Source organism: Phialemonium atrogriseum, assembly GCF_030411735.1.
Source record: "Phialemonium atrogriseum strain 8032-3 unplaced genomic scaffold QBC33scaffold_24, whole genome shotgun sequence".
Taxonomy (NCBI): Eukaryota; Fungi; Ascomycota; class Sordariomycetes; order Cephalothecales; family Cephalothecaceae; genus Phialemonium; species Phialemonium atrogriseum.
The window spans coordinates 501,142-513,620 of NW_026848161.1; the positions used below are offsets into that span (position 1 = coordinate 501,142).

At 54.6% G+C, this 12,479-nt stretch overlaps 4 protein-coding genes across 4 annotated transcripts; 2 read left to right on the top strand and 2 right to left on the bottom strand.

The window, feature by feature from the left end:
• Positions 1 to 5: 5 nt before the first annotated feature.
• Positions 6 to 2,921, bottom strand: QBC33DRAFT_547465 (fungal-specific transcription factor domain-containing protein). Its single transcript, XM_060428739.1, has 9 exons — positions 2,757 to 2,921; positions 2,604 to 2,670; positions 1,724 to 2,528; positions 1,620 to 1,653; positions 1,432 to 1,552; positions 1,341 to 1,361; positions 899 to 1,278; positions 664 to 838; positions 6 to 554 (listed from the first exon to the last, which is right to left on the bottom strand). The coding sequence occupies exons 1-9, from the start codon at positions 2,878 to 2,880 to the stop codon at positions 134 to 136; spliced, it is 2,148 nt and encodes a 715-aa protein (XP_060280751.1). The 5' UTR covers positions 2,881 to 2,921; the 3' UTR covers positions 6 to 133.
• A 330-nt stretch (positions 2,922 to 3,251) lies between these two features.
• QBC33DRAFT_595392 (major facilitator superfamily domain-containing protein) lies at positions 3,252 to 5,209 on the top strand (the record flags this gene model as incomplete). The annotated part of the gene is made up of 5 exons (XM_060431825.1): positions 3,252 to 3,491; positions 3,612 to 4,372; positions 4,456 to 4,831; positions 4,900 to 5,004; positions 5,084 to 5,209. The coding sequence occupies exons 1-5, from the start codon at positions 3,333 to 3,335 to the stop codon at positions 5,207 to 5,209; spliced, it is 1,527 nt and encodes a 508-aa protein (XP_060280752.1). The 5' UTR covers positions 3,252 to 3,332.
• Positions 5,210 to 6,040: 831 nt separating this feature from the next.
• On the top strand, positions 6,041 to 8,110 carry QBC33DRAFT_478023 (cytochrome P450). The gene is made up of 4 exons (XM_060425280.1): positions 6,041 to 6,563; positions 6,626 to 6,681; positions 6,740 to 7,874; positions 7,936 to 8,110. The coding sequence occupies exons 1-4, from the start codon at positions 6,261 to 6,263 to the stop codon at positions 8,041 to 8,043; spliced, it is 1,602 nt and encodes a 533-aa protein (XP_060280753.1). The 5' UTR covers positions 6,041 to 6,260; the 3' UTR covers positions 8,044 to 8,110.
• Positions 8,111 to 8,135: 25 nt separating this feature from the next.
• Positions 8,136 to 11,978, bottom strand: QBC33DRAFT_517814 (uncharacterized protein; the record flags this gene model as incomplete). Its single annotated transcript, XM_060426209.1, has 6 exons — positions 8,136 to 8,334; positions 8,397 to 8,787; positions 8,900 to 9,084; positions 9,262 to 9,691; positions 9,759 to 11,920; positions 11,965 to 11,978. 6 exons carry the CDS (start codon positions 11,976 to 11,978, stop codon positions 8,136 to 8,138), a joined length of 3,381 nt encoding a protein of 1,126 aa, XP_060280754.1.
• Positions 11,979 to 12,479: the final 501 nt, after the last annotated feature.

The following is a 12,479-nucleotide window of genomic DNA, read 5'->3' on the forward strand; positions in this document are numbered from 1 at the left end:
ACACTGTTCCCAAAACGTTGAATGATTTGAAATGGCGTCGCTCGGTTCACGTATAGTGTAGGATCCAAACTATCAACAGAACCCCCCGCACTCTCAAGGAACTAGTTACGCCACTATCCCCCAACCATATGCATCAGTGAAACTCGGGAACCATGGGAGGCCTCATGCTGTCGTAGAACTCATTGCTGAGATCTCCAAAGAAGGCATCTGCTCCAAGATACCCGAACTGGAAAGGCAAGCTAAAGTCGCTCTCAGCGCTGATCACGCCAAACGGACTCCATGGTTGGTTGAACGGCAGGAAACTGCCCTCTCCGACGGTTTCCCCGGCGGCATTGCCAAGCCCCGGATGAGCCCTCCGCTGCGCCCTCGCTAGGGCCCTTTGAATGAGCTTAGCAGCTTTCGCCACGACGACAGACTCTTCCATCGTCTCCAGGATCTCCACCGCCATCTGCACGAGCTTGAAGAGTGCTTGAAGCTCCCTCTCCTCAGCTGCCTGGGATATGTAGACTAGGATTATGGAAGCTGCAAAGAGGGTATAGGTTGTGTTATAGAACCTACAGCGGAGAGAGAACACCTAATCAGCATTGGGGGGAGGTAGAAGGGAAGCGGTAGAGAAGGGTGAGGAGGAAAGAGGAACTGTGTCGTGCGGGAGATGAAACATACCAAGTCCGGAAGAAGTCCTGGTGCTGGTAAGTCTCGTAGATAATCTCTATCGTGAGTCTGGCCGAGTCGAGACACTTTGCGATGTTCGTTTTTGCTTCCACGGGGCAAGCGTGCTCGACCGTCGAGGCCTTCGTTAAGAGCGGGCCGAACAAGAGAATCCTAAGGTTGTGATACCCTGGGTATGTCACGTCAGCCAGTAGCCATGGGAATGTTGGAGGGTTTGGTGCGAACTCACGGACCGTAGTCGCAAGTCTCTGTTTTTTGACATACTGAGGCTCCATGGCCGCACGCAGGGGTCTCTTCTGGCCGGAGTCACCAAGTGGGCGGAGTGCCGGCGGTAGGCTCTCAACCCAACGCTCGAGATCTCGCTCAATCTGGCCCCCAATCTCAACAGCTCTTTCGAGACTCAAATCTGACAGGTAGATATGTAGGCAGATGGATCTCGTTATTCGCGACAAGTCTACCATGTACTTGATGATGGCGCAGTGTGGTGGCTCAAGGAGCTCGGGCGGTGTTCCCGCGGCCAGCGGATCTCCCAAGACCATGGGATAGCGCCTGTTGTGGTACAGATCAGCCCCCAGTGTGTCGGGTCTCCCGATGGAAAAGGCCGTCTCGCTACATGAAATATCGGTGAGCATGGAAATCTGGAGGGATTCAGGGGTCAGAGGCACTCTTACGTCTCGAGAAAGTAAAGGCCCCTATGTCGATGGCACATAGTTAGGCAAAAGAGGTTCACAGGGCCAGCAGACCAGTAGACACTAAACATACCACCAAGTCCTGGATTCTGTCCTTAGGAACGCGGGATCTTTCTTGCAGTTGGCCGGCGGCTCGCGGTTGATGCCGATCGACAGGGCTATTCTCACTGCCATTCCGATGTGCATGTACGCCCCTATGATTATGCCAGGTTAGAGGCAATGGCACGCCATGTCTTGGATAATAGACGGTGGAACACTTACAGTGCGGGCTGAGTTCATTCTGACATACTTTGGCCTAATGCCACTAGTCAGTAGATGGAACAGTCTGTGAACGGGCAATGGGAGTGGGAGGGCACTGGGCATACCAAGAAGAAATTGCATTGGACCATTTCGAGGTCCGTCACCATGGCGGAGCTGGAACGCCTCCTCGCCTCATCAAAGCACTTCCTGCTCCATTTCACGTTGTCGGCGCCGCTCATGGGTTCCTCCTCCCTGGGTCTCAGTAGGGCGCCCAGAGATAGGACGCTATAGTAGAGGGCGATGAAGCTCTGGCTGAGTGACGAAGTGTTGCCCGTCCATATCAACTCGCACCACCCCAGAAACGCCGCCTTGTCCAGGATCGGGTAGATGTAGTGGAGCGTCGCGAAGAAGCTGTCCACGAATAGGCGGCAGTGCGATACGGAAGGCGATTGCGCACTCATTCCCGTGTCCGCTGCTGTCAGGGGGGCATGAGCCGTCTCGGCCCGGTTGACAGAGAAGGCCGGGTTGTGAAGACTGGAGACTAGAGCCTCGTCTTCGCCTTGATCTTCGTCGTCGTCATCGTCTTGGTCTTCGCGTCCGTGCTGCCCAGGTTCTTGGCGGTCGCCTGTATTTCGGACACGTGCTAGCAGAGCGACTGAGCTGGAGCTGCCATAGAACTCAAAGCTGCGCGTGTGGCAGTTGACACCGATCACCTCCTGTGCGCCGGCCCTGGACCTCGCTTGCGGGTCGTTGACCGGTTGTGCAGGGATCCAGTCGGTGCCAGACCGCTCACCTCCCGACAACAAGCCACCCAGCAGCAGCCCCGGCGATGGAGAAATTGCTGTGCTTGCGGCAGCATTGCTGCCAGTCTTGGCGTGTGCAGGACTGGACGACAATGCTATGACTTGTTCCTCGAGCTGGCGAATGTATCTGATGCCAGTGCCATCTGGTTAGTAGTGTCAAGTTCCCCCGAGGCAGGGTTACAAGGTAAACGGGCGAATTTACTCAGAATGGGTGAAGCTACTGCTCCTCACGTTGTTCACCCCGCGGTAGATGCATTTCGTTTTCCGATCTTGAGCATGAGTTCAGCATCGTTTCAACGTCACGGGAGAGGAATTGGTAGCCTAGCCCGTCATGGGCGTAGAGCTTGGCACGTACTCTTGCAATGTGTGCATGGGCTCTGCTCATCGCATTTGTTTTTCTTCAGTCGGCACATCTCGCACGCTCGGGCCGCCCGGAGGCGCTTCAGCGCCGAGCCGTGGGATTCGCCGGGGTTCTCCATAGTCAGGGGGGCACGAATAGGCACAGAGGAACCAGAATGACACGGAAAAGCCGAGGAGGAAATGACAGAAGACAGGCGAGGAATGTATACAATCCCCGTGGGGAAGGGGCCACAATTACCCCGCCCTCTGACCCCAGGTCTTTTTTGTCACTCATCAAACCATGTTTGACTAGTACAGTACATGCACTAATTACTCCGCACACCTTGCACAAATCAGATGTGCTGCCAAGATGCGAATGTGGAGGAAAAGAGGAACCATATGCTGGAAACGGATCTAACCCCTGTAGAGGACCCCACGTTTTGGCGTACACCCATGTTCGGAATTCCCGAACCCCAGATAGTTACAAATGGGATCCTCACGGAGCACAGTACCGGTATCAAATCGCTTTAAGACTAGGTGTCTGGTCCTGAGATCCTGAAGAAAGGAAAAGAAACTCCCAAAGTCTCTCATAATGGCGGACAACGGGCACCCCAAGGAAGAAAGCGAGACTATGTATGTCGAGGCTGCTGGCAACGCGCTCTCGGGGACCGTTGATGAATCTGCCAAATTGGAGACCGAGGAGGGCCCTGTTTTGGTACCTCAGCCAACGCAAGACCCCAATGACCCCTTGGCAAGTTACCCTTCAGAGCCCCACCATCGCCAAGACATCTACCAATGCAACCCTCCCTCCCTTGAGACGGAGCGGGACCTTCTATCGAGCCAGTGCTGACTATTCCTCGCGTTGTTGTAGAATTGGACGACTTCTGAGAAATACTTGACCTGTCTGACCGTGTGCTTCTTCACCGTTCTTTCGACCTTCAACTCCAGCAACCTTGTCGTCGCCGTGGTCCTGCTGGCCGCCGAGTTTAACCAGTCGCCGACACGGACCGGATATGTCATCTGCTTCAACCTGCTCTTCATGGGAGTCGGGAATCTGTTGTGGGTCCCGCTCTCGAGAGTCATCGGGAAGCGGCCCGTCTACCTCGTCGCCTTGCTCCTCTTCACGGGATGCAACGTGTGGACATTCGAGTCGCAGAGCTACGAGAGCCTCCTCGCCTCACGTATCGTCTCCGGCCTTGCTGCCTCTGCGGCCGATGCGACGGTCCCGTCATTGATCGCCGATCTCTTCTTCGTCCACGAGCGAGGCCACTGCATGATGGTATTTCACTTTGCGCTCAGCACCGGGTTCTTCATCGGTCCCCTCATCTGTGCATACATCACCCAGGAAGTCGGCTGGCGCTGGACCTCGGGACTGTTGGCCATTGCCGGCGGCGCGACGTTCCTCGTCAGTATCTTCACCGTCCGCGAATCGAACTATCGCCGGGACATCGCCGACGTCGAGCTGCCGGCCTCGGCATACCCACCGAAGAGGACGTTGCTGTCTTGGATGTCCCTCACCCGCGGATACAGGCCGGACGTTTCGTTCTTCAAGGGAGTCTGGGCCACCGTCTGCCTTGCCGTGTATCCGCCCATCGTCTGGACTGGTCTTTTGGTTGGCACGTTCGTCGGATGGTATGCAGTTCTCCTTCCCCTATTACCGACCCCTTGTTACATCTCCTTTCTCGCTCTTGATATTAACATTTCTATCTTCCCAGGAACATCGTAACCCAAATGACCGCCAGCCGGGTCTTCATGAAGCCGCCATTCGGGTGGAAGGTTGGGAGTCTCGGCTTGCTTGCCCTCTCAGGTTTCATCGGCGCCATCATTGCCTTCTTCCTCGGTGGCCGGCTCGTCGACCTTATCTCCGCCCGCATGACAAAGGCAAACCGTGGCATCCGGGAGCCCGAGTTTAGGCTACCCGCTATCATCCTGCCAGCCATAATCGGTCCCATGGGTGTTTTGACCTTCGGCATCTGCGCTGGGCGCCGCCTTACTTGGGTTGGTGCCGCCTTTGGCTACGGGATGCAGGCGTTTGGTTTGACTGCTGTCTCTAACGTCGTGGTTACATATGCCGTGGACAGCTACCACCAGGTACTATTCTGTATGCCCTCCAGACAACACTCAGTATATCCACTGACGCTTGTCTCGTTCATCCACAGTTTGCTGGTGAGGCTCTTGTCATTGTCTTTGTTATCCGGAACACTATCGCCATGTTTCTGGCTCTATACACCGTGAACTGGCAAGAAGCAACTGGTATCGAAAATGTAAGTACACCGTCCCCGATTCCCCTACCTGAACTTGCCACCCTGGATCTAAGGATTCTAACACACATCAAACATACAGACTTTCGGCCAGATGGTTGCCACGCAGTATTTCTTCCTCCTCTTTGCCATCGTCATGTTCTTTTACGGGAAGAGAATCCGAGCTTGGACTTGTAGCTTTGGGCCAATGGCGAAGCCCATGACCTAGAGACGAACAGGGTTCTGTCAGGCGATACGAGTTGCAACAACCAGCCGTGATGTTCTTCTCCTAAAATTATATGCGTAGAGGGATGGGTCCCCGAACGTTCTAGGTAGTCTCGACTCTGAATAATATCAACCACAAGTTCCCAAGACTTCATGCCTTGGGAATAGTCTTGTGGATTCACCAACTCTGCATTGAGTATTGATGTTACTTCCGGTCAGAAATATCCACCGTGAGCACAATTATCCTCTATTACCTTGCTATTTCGTATGTGCTGGAAGACGAACACTACCTTCTTACCAAGTGCCCGGTGTCATCGGCAGCTGTTAGGCCGGGATCCCGGTCATTCCAGTGAGACATGGCACGCACGAGATGTGCCAAGACCAAGGCCAAGACTGGGGCCAATGGCGCTAGAATCGAGAGATGGGAGATCTTTGTTGTGATAGTTCGTAGAAGTAGGTACAGTCATTCGTCAGACCTGTTGGTCAGAAATGGTTGCTCATCCTTCTGCCAAATGAGTGAGGTAGGAGGGACTAGTTAACTAGTTCCAAATACAGGCCTCTCGGGCTTTCCAGGCCCATATTTTCGTTCCTTTCCATTCCGGTTAAAGCAGAATAAAGGTACCTAAGACTTCTTAGGTTTCCAACATCTTGGAGTCCCCAATGTCTTTCCCTCAGTCCGGGGTCACGCGGTTACTTGGCCTTGGAAACCGCAGGGGCTGCAGTAGGTGTGGAATTTTCGAGGTGGGACCGGGAATCCCGTGGTGGGGCTGGGAATCCCGTGGTGGGACCGGAAATGCCAGATCAAGAGATATTGTCGTTACGTCAATGGTCTGCATCTTACCCCAGCAGGAAAAAGTGCCGTGTCCAGAGTCCCCGCTCCCAATTCTGAGGGTCCACATAAGTGTTCGGAGCATGTGTACACTTCACACCATCTGCCGAAGGGGAAGAGATGGATTCATCTTTTCCTAAAAACCCCACGAATCCTCTGCTTGAGAGTCTGCTACAGGAACCATACGATACACTAGACTCAAGATCACAGAAGCAACCGACTGGAAATGTTGCGAGAACTAGGCGAAGCTGTCTCGGCGCATATTCCCCATCTTCTAGCCGCCACCTTCATCCTATACTTCGTCTTCCAGCGGTACCAGAAGAACCTGAGCAAATATCCAGGTCCCTTCCTTGCTTCCCTAACGAACAACTGGCGTCTTCTCGACGTCTGGGGCCGGGATACGCACTTCACCTACCGCAAGCTTCATGACAAATATGGCAGCGTTGTGCGGGTCGGGCCGAATGTGTTGTCTTTCGCCGATCCGGCCGCCATTCCCGACATATACGGCTTGAACAAGGGATACACAAAGGTGAGACATGAGATTTCTTCAGATGCTGTTGCGCCAAAACTTACTTAACTTCTTTTAATCAGAGCGGATATTACGACGTCTTTGCCACTTTGAACAAGGGCAACAGTGTGTATAATCTGTAAGCATGTCCCCTATGGGAAGAGAGGGTGTGACTGACAAACATTAATTACCTCCAGCTTCTCCACAAGGTCCGAGCAATTCCATGCCCGATTCCGACGGTCAGTCAACCACGCCTTCGCGCTCTCGACTCTCCTCGACTACGAGCCGCTAGTGGACAGTTGTACTTCCTTCTTCCTCCGGCGAACCGAAGAGCTCTTCGCTACCACAGGGCAGCCATGCTCGTTCTCCCAGTGGATGCAGTTCTTTGCCTTCGACGTGATCGGTGAGATCACATGGTCGAGACGCCTTGGCTTTGTGGAAGAGAACCACGACATCTCGGACATCATCGCGACGGTCGACTCCTTCCAGAACTACGGCACCGTCATCGGGCAGAACCCCTGGCTGGATCGCATCCTCATCAAGAATCCTGTCAAGCTGTTCCTCGAATCTAAAGGTCTCTGGCCATCGGGTCCCAACGCCGCCATCGTCCGATTTGCTCTGGACCGACAGCGGGAACACAGCAAGCGGGCCGCGGATGACCTGGAGAGGAGCGGGGAGAACACTGGCAAGCGCGGCGTCAACTTCCTCCAACGGTTCCTCCAGTCCCAGGAGAAGAGTCCAGAGTTCCTCACTGATAACCGTATCACCGCTATGTGCGCCTCGTTGATCATCGCCGGGTCCGACAGCACGGCCATCAGCTTATCTAGTGTCTTCTACTACCTGTTGCAGAACCCCCGTGTGTACCAGAAGCTGATGGTCGAGATTGACGCGGCTGACGCAGCCGGCGAACTAGCGTCTTCGGAGGACACCACGGGCGCAGGCGACGTCGTCCCGTTCTCCGCTGCGAAGAAGCTGACCTATCTCGACGCTGTCATCAACGAGTCCTTCCGCATGCACCCTGCTGTGGGATTGCTTCTAGAGAGGGTCACGCCTCCCGGAGGCGCCACTATATGTGGAGAGTACGTGCCGGGCGGCACAGTTGTTGGGTGTAACGCCTGGGTCGTGCATCAGAACAAGGGAGTCTTTGGCGAGGACGCAGATGTCTACCGGCCAGAGCGCTGGCTAGAGAGCGAGGGCGCGGATACTATCCAGCTTTCTAGAATGAGGCAAAGTATGTTCCAGTTCGGCGCCGGGGCGAGGACCTGCATCGGAAAAAACATCAGCCTCATGGAGACATACAAGATGATACCGACATTTCTGAGGAAATTCGAGGTATGTTTACTTGGCAAACGGAAACCATGATCTAAAAGACTAACGAATCTGAACTGGATAGATTGAAATGGCAGCGTCAGAAGAGCCCATGTTCTTGAAGAATGCTTTCTTTGTGCACCGTAAAAACTTCAACGTACATCTCAAGCCTAGGGGAACTAAGACAGGGTAGCTGTGAGATACCTCTCATGCACTATTAGGAAATAAATTCTAGTAAAACTAAGGCGCTACTACTTCCTATATATAACCTCTATTGCTGCCCTTCTATGCCCTGCTCTGTGTGGTCCATCGCAGCGAACAGGTGACGCCTAGAACCGTCACCATGACACCGTACCGGAACTCTAGCACACCTAATGCGCGTCCCGACTGCGTGTCGATTACAGAGATCAAGTCCGGCACCGCCGCCACAAAGGTCTCGGTCCTGTCCTCGGCAATGTGCTTCGCGTAGATGTTCTCGGAGCGGCTTCGGTGCGGAAGCTACCTTGGCTGAAATTGATCTCGGCAATCATGTCCAGCTCGGCGTACAACAAGACGACCTCTCCCCAGCCCTCGACCTTTGGTGGCAGCTGCGCCACGGCATTGGCGATGAGGCTGATGACGATCCCATCGTCCTTGAAAGAAACTAGGGCCACGGCGGTGACGGACAGCAAGTCAAAGGCGGTGATGGACATGCCCATGGCGAGCCAGTAGGCCTGGTCTTGGGGGGTCACCCACGCGGGGGAGCCGTCGGCGTGGGTTCCGCACATGCTTGTCAGAACGGAAATGGGGTCGTTGCTGTTACCGGTGGCGCTGAGGTCCGAGTCGTTGATGAAGGGGAATCGGTACAGGTCCGCAGCTGAAGGGGACCGGACGACAGAGTTGTATCCAAATCCGAGCCGGACGCCACTGATGGTTGCAAACTGGAGTGTAATAAGGGCTGGGGCAATTATGTTAGTTTGATCGTGTGGATTCGTCATGAAAGCCAAGCCCAGGAAACACAAACAAGGAGACATCAAGAAGAAAAGGGAGCGGGAGACTGGACTACTCACGTCCATGCAGCTTTGCAAAGACAAAAACCGACTTGTAATTCTTGCCAGCAAGGGTAACAGTGCTGTATTCGCCCACAGCCAAAAAGGTATAGGGCGGGATCGCCAAGGCAATACCGCCGCGGTAGCTGTCCTGGTCAGATGTGGTGACATGTTCAAAGACGCCAGCCATCAGCAGCGGCGGCTTGCTAAGAAGCACACCCAGTCCATCAAGGCGCCACAGCAGGCTACCCACAACCGCTTCCAAGTTGTCCAGACGTACGCCGGCCAGCGAAATACCGGCACCAAACCCGAGCAGAGTGAGAGCAATAGGGCCGATCGATAACGTGCCATCTACGCTCAGCTAGAGGGAACCCTCTTTGTACTGAAGACCGATCCCACTGATCGAGACAATCCCACTCTTCTTGACGAGCGAGCCATTTGTGGGTGCCGCAGGCGGGTCGGAGCTGTCGCCCCCATCCGTGCTCCCATCTCCTGAGTCTGCAGTCGTTGATTTGTGGTCAAAAAAGTGGTCGAGGGTGATGGCTCCGTCCTGGGAGAGAAGGAAGTGGTGGCCGGGCTTGAAGACCACTGCGTTTGCTGTCTGGCTGGCCGTCGTGGCCCGGCAGAGGATGGGATCGGCCTCGCCAGGCTGGCTGTTGATGGTGGCGATATCTTGCACTGTCAAGGGGCTTGGCGTTACCCACATGTAGATGAGCTCTCCAAAGAGCGGAGGAAGTTCATTGACAAGTGGTATGTTTGTCATGGTTGGCAACCCTTTGGCAGTGACCCGCAGCACCCGTTTGGTGTCAGCCCCTCCCGACGACGTAGATTGCGCGGTCTGCTGTTTCGGGGCAGACAGTTGGGCCAGGGTGATGTTGACCGGCCGTGATGGACAGCACAAAGGTAATCTGCCCACTGCCACTCGCCCCCGTCTTGGCTATGCGGAGGCTGGCCGCCGTCTCCTCGCACAGGGCCTCGATGGCCATGAGCCCGACAAAGTCTGGCAAGTTGCTTGAACCCCCATCGACAAAGCAGTCTGCAACATCTGCAATCGAGCCTGGCGCATAGTCGCGAAATGGATTCGGAGAAGCAAGGTCACATTCGAAAGCCCAGTCGTGGTTGAGACCACTGGCTACTGTGATCGGGCTTGGATCCCCGTCATCGCTCTTGAGCTTCTTGTGGGCAGCACTGTCTGAGGCAGCTTCTTTGGTGGCGTATTGACAAAACAGCCGCAGCTCCAGACCACCAAGCGCAACCCTGCCCGTAAAGAGAAAGCTGCTGGCCTCCGCTTTTGAGTTGTAGGTGTAGTACAGGTCCAAGCTGCGTGCCTTGAGGTCCCCCAGCACAGACAGGATGGGATCACGGACATCTTGGTCAAAATAGCTCCAGAGGAGCCGGAACGGTATGCTTGCCCCTCCCGCACTGACCTCCCAGATCGAGTTTGCGTAGGAGAGCTGTGTGTGCAGGCTCGCCACCTCATCTGAGGAACCAGTGTCACCGGGCTGGCAGAGACGGAGGGTGAATGAAGCAAAAATGTCAAACGAAACCGCGCTATCCTTTTCGACGCTGAGCGAAATCGAATCCCAAATGAACGGGGACAGCGGCGCAGGGGCGAAACTGCCTGTTGAATCGTCTCTGACCAGGGTGACAGAGAGGGAGATGAGGCCAGTGTCTTTCGTGTAAGAGACCATGGCACTGGTGAGAGTGGTGGGGATGCTTGACGAGATAGACTGGGCCGGAGAAAACAGTTTGGTGAGGTCGAAGCCGACCGGAAGCGAGACGCTGGCGGGTGGCATGGTGAGGGGATCGTACCACGGCAGTAGCTGGTAGGTGGCAGGGTCAGGAAGCGACCCGCTAAAGAGAAGGGACGTGGCAAATGTCGAATCCGCAGAGTCGTACGAGAGCAAGAGCGGCATCGAGGTGTCGTCGCCGCTCGACTGCCACTCCAAGATGAAGCGCAACTGCCACCGAAGAAGGGAGGTCTGGCCGGCATCCTTGAACAGGGAGATGTTCCAGACGTCACAATGGGGGAACGTTCCCGAGTCGATGTCTGGCTTTGCCGTGTTCTGGGTCGGCACAGAGTCGCCACCACTCAGCGCAGAAAGCCGAGTCCACAAGTCGTCATTGGAGTCTGGATTCTCGGCCAGGGTACACTGGAGCCCAGATTGGCTGCACTCGAGCACAAAGATGAACCCCTTGGCCACAAGTTGTACAGTCAGGGTAACTGCACTCGAGATGGAGAACGAGGACGAGTTGGAGACTGAACCCGAGTCCGAGTCTGCATCTGAGTCGGAATCTGTTAGTGGGATTGGGATTCCCATCATGGTGTGCTGGAGGTAAAAGGTCGGGTTGGAAGCAATTGTGCTGATGGAAAACCCAAAGGCGTCTCCCAGCGCCTTACCGATGGTGCTCAGGGAACATGTCGAAGTGGCACTGATCTTGAAGGACAGGTTTGTGGCCACTTTGAACATGGAGCCTGGGAGGCACCAGAAGCCATTGCGCTTCTCGGACGTGTCGACGTCCACATTGACAATATCTCCAATCGCGGTGATGATAGCCCCGGTGGTATCGTCAGAGACGACGCCGAATTTGGTTAGCACGTCCCCGAGAGTGATTGCGGTTTTTCCATCTTGAAAGACGGATGGTATGGCGCCAATACCAACATCAAGAGCAATAAGGACGGGCCCGCCGCCGGCAGAGTCTAGCTCGGCTTCGGTAAAGTTAAAGCGAGTCGGGTTCTCAGAACTGTTAAACACAAGGCCCCAGAAGCGATTGTTAGTGGCAGCGAATGTGTCCGGCTCGTTGTCACCGCTCGCCTTGGTGACTGTGACAGCTGTATCGACCTCGGCTTCAGCAAGGAAGCTGCTCCACTGTGAGTTCAAGGATGTATCGCCAGCCGCCCTGACAGCTAGGGTACTGTATCGAACAGGCGGCGCAGAAGTGGTCGTCGGGACAGAAAGCTCAGAGAGGCTTCCTTCCGAGTCTGAGCTAGTAGCGCTCATGATTCCTGTGGCAGAGACTGTCGGAACATCAAATTCTAGTCTGCCCCGATTTAGCATGAAAAGTGTTTGGCTAAGAGAGCATACTTTGAACGCGGCATATCGGGCTCTCATCTACCAGCCCGCACGTCAGAAACGGTCTGGGCAGGGCGAATCAGAAGTGCCGGTGGGAGTGTGCGCTACGGACCACCCATAACTGCCCCTGCTTGTACTGATATGTCCCAGCATGTATATGCAACCTACCCCCAAATACGGCTGAGCTGTGTAGTAGCTATCCAAAGAAAACGCCATACAAATTGCAGACCCACAATTGAAGACAGGGGGTAGCCGCTGTAGAGAAAAGGAGAGTAGCTGCCGAAGACTTTTTCTACCTCCAAATACGGCTGAGCTGTGTAGTAGCCATCCAAAGAAAATGCCATACAAATTGCAAACTCACAATTAAAGACAGGGGGTAGCTGCTGTAGAGAAAAGGAAAGTAGCTGCTAAAGACTTTTTCTTGGCTAAAATAAACAAAAGTAGTATGCTTTTAATTAGCAAATTGAGAAGAATCTAGCTATGGAACTTTTAGTTTCCCAAGCAGCAAGTGCAAAAAGGTAGAGCTA

Bases quoted from the DNA above. Each gene is read 5' to 3' on its own strand.
- QBC33DRAFT_547465 (XM_060428739.1), bottom strand. From the start codon at position 2,880: ATGGAGAACCCCGGCGAATCCCACGGCTCGGCGCTGAAGCGCCTCCGG. The intron at 1,654-1,723 runs GTATGCCCAGTG...TAGTGGCATTAG, and splicing joins TCCAATGCAATTTCTTCTTG to GCCAAAGTATGTCAGAATGA. The intron at 1,362-1,431 runs GTATGTTTAGTG...CCATCGACATAG, and splicing joins ACAGAATCCAGGACTTGGTG to GGGCCTTTACTTTCTCGAGA.
- QBC33DRAFT_478023 (XM_060425280.1), top strand. From the start codon at position 6,261: ATGTTGCGAGAACTAGGCGAAGCTGTCTCGGCGCATATTCCCCATCTT. The intron at 6,682-6,739 runs GTAAGCATGTCC...AATTACCTCCAG, and splicing joins GGCAACAGTGTGTATAATCT to CTTCTCCACAAGGTCCGAGC. The intron at 7,875-7,935 runs GTATGTTTACTT...TGAACTGGATAG, and splicing joins CATTTCTGAGGAAATTCGAG to ATTGAAATGGCAGCGTCAGA.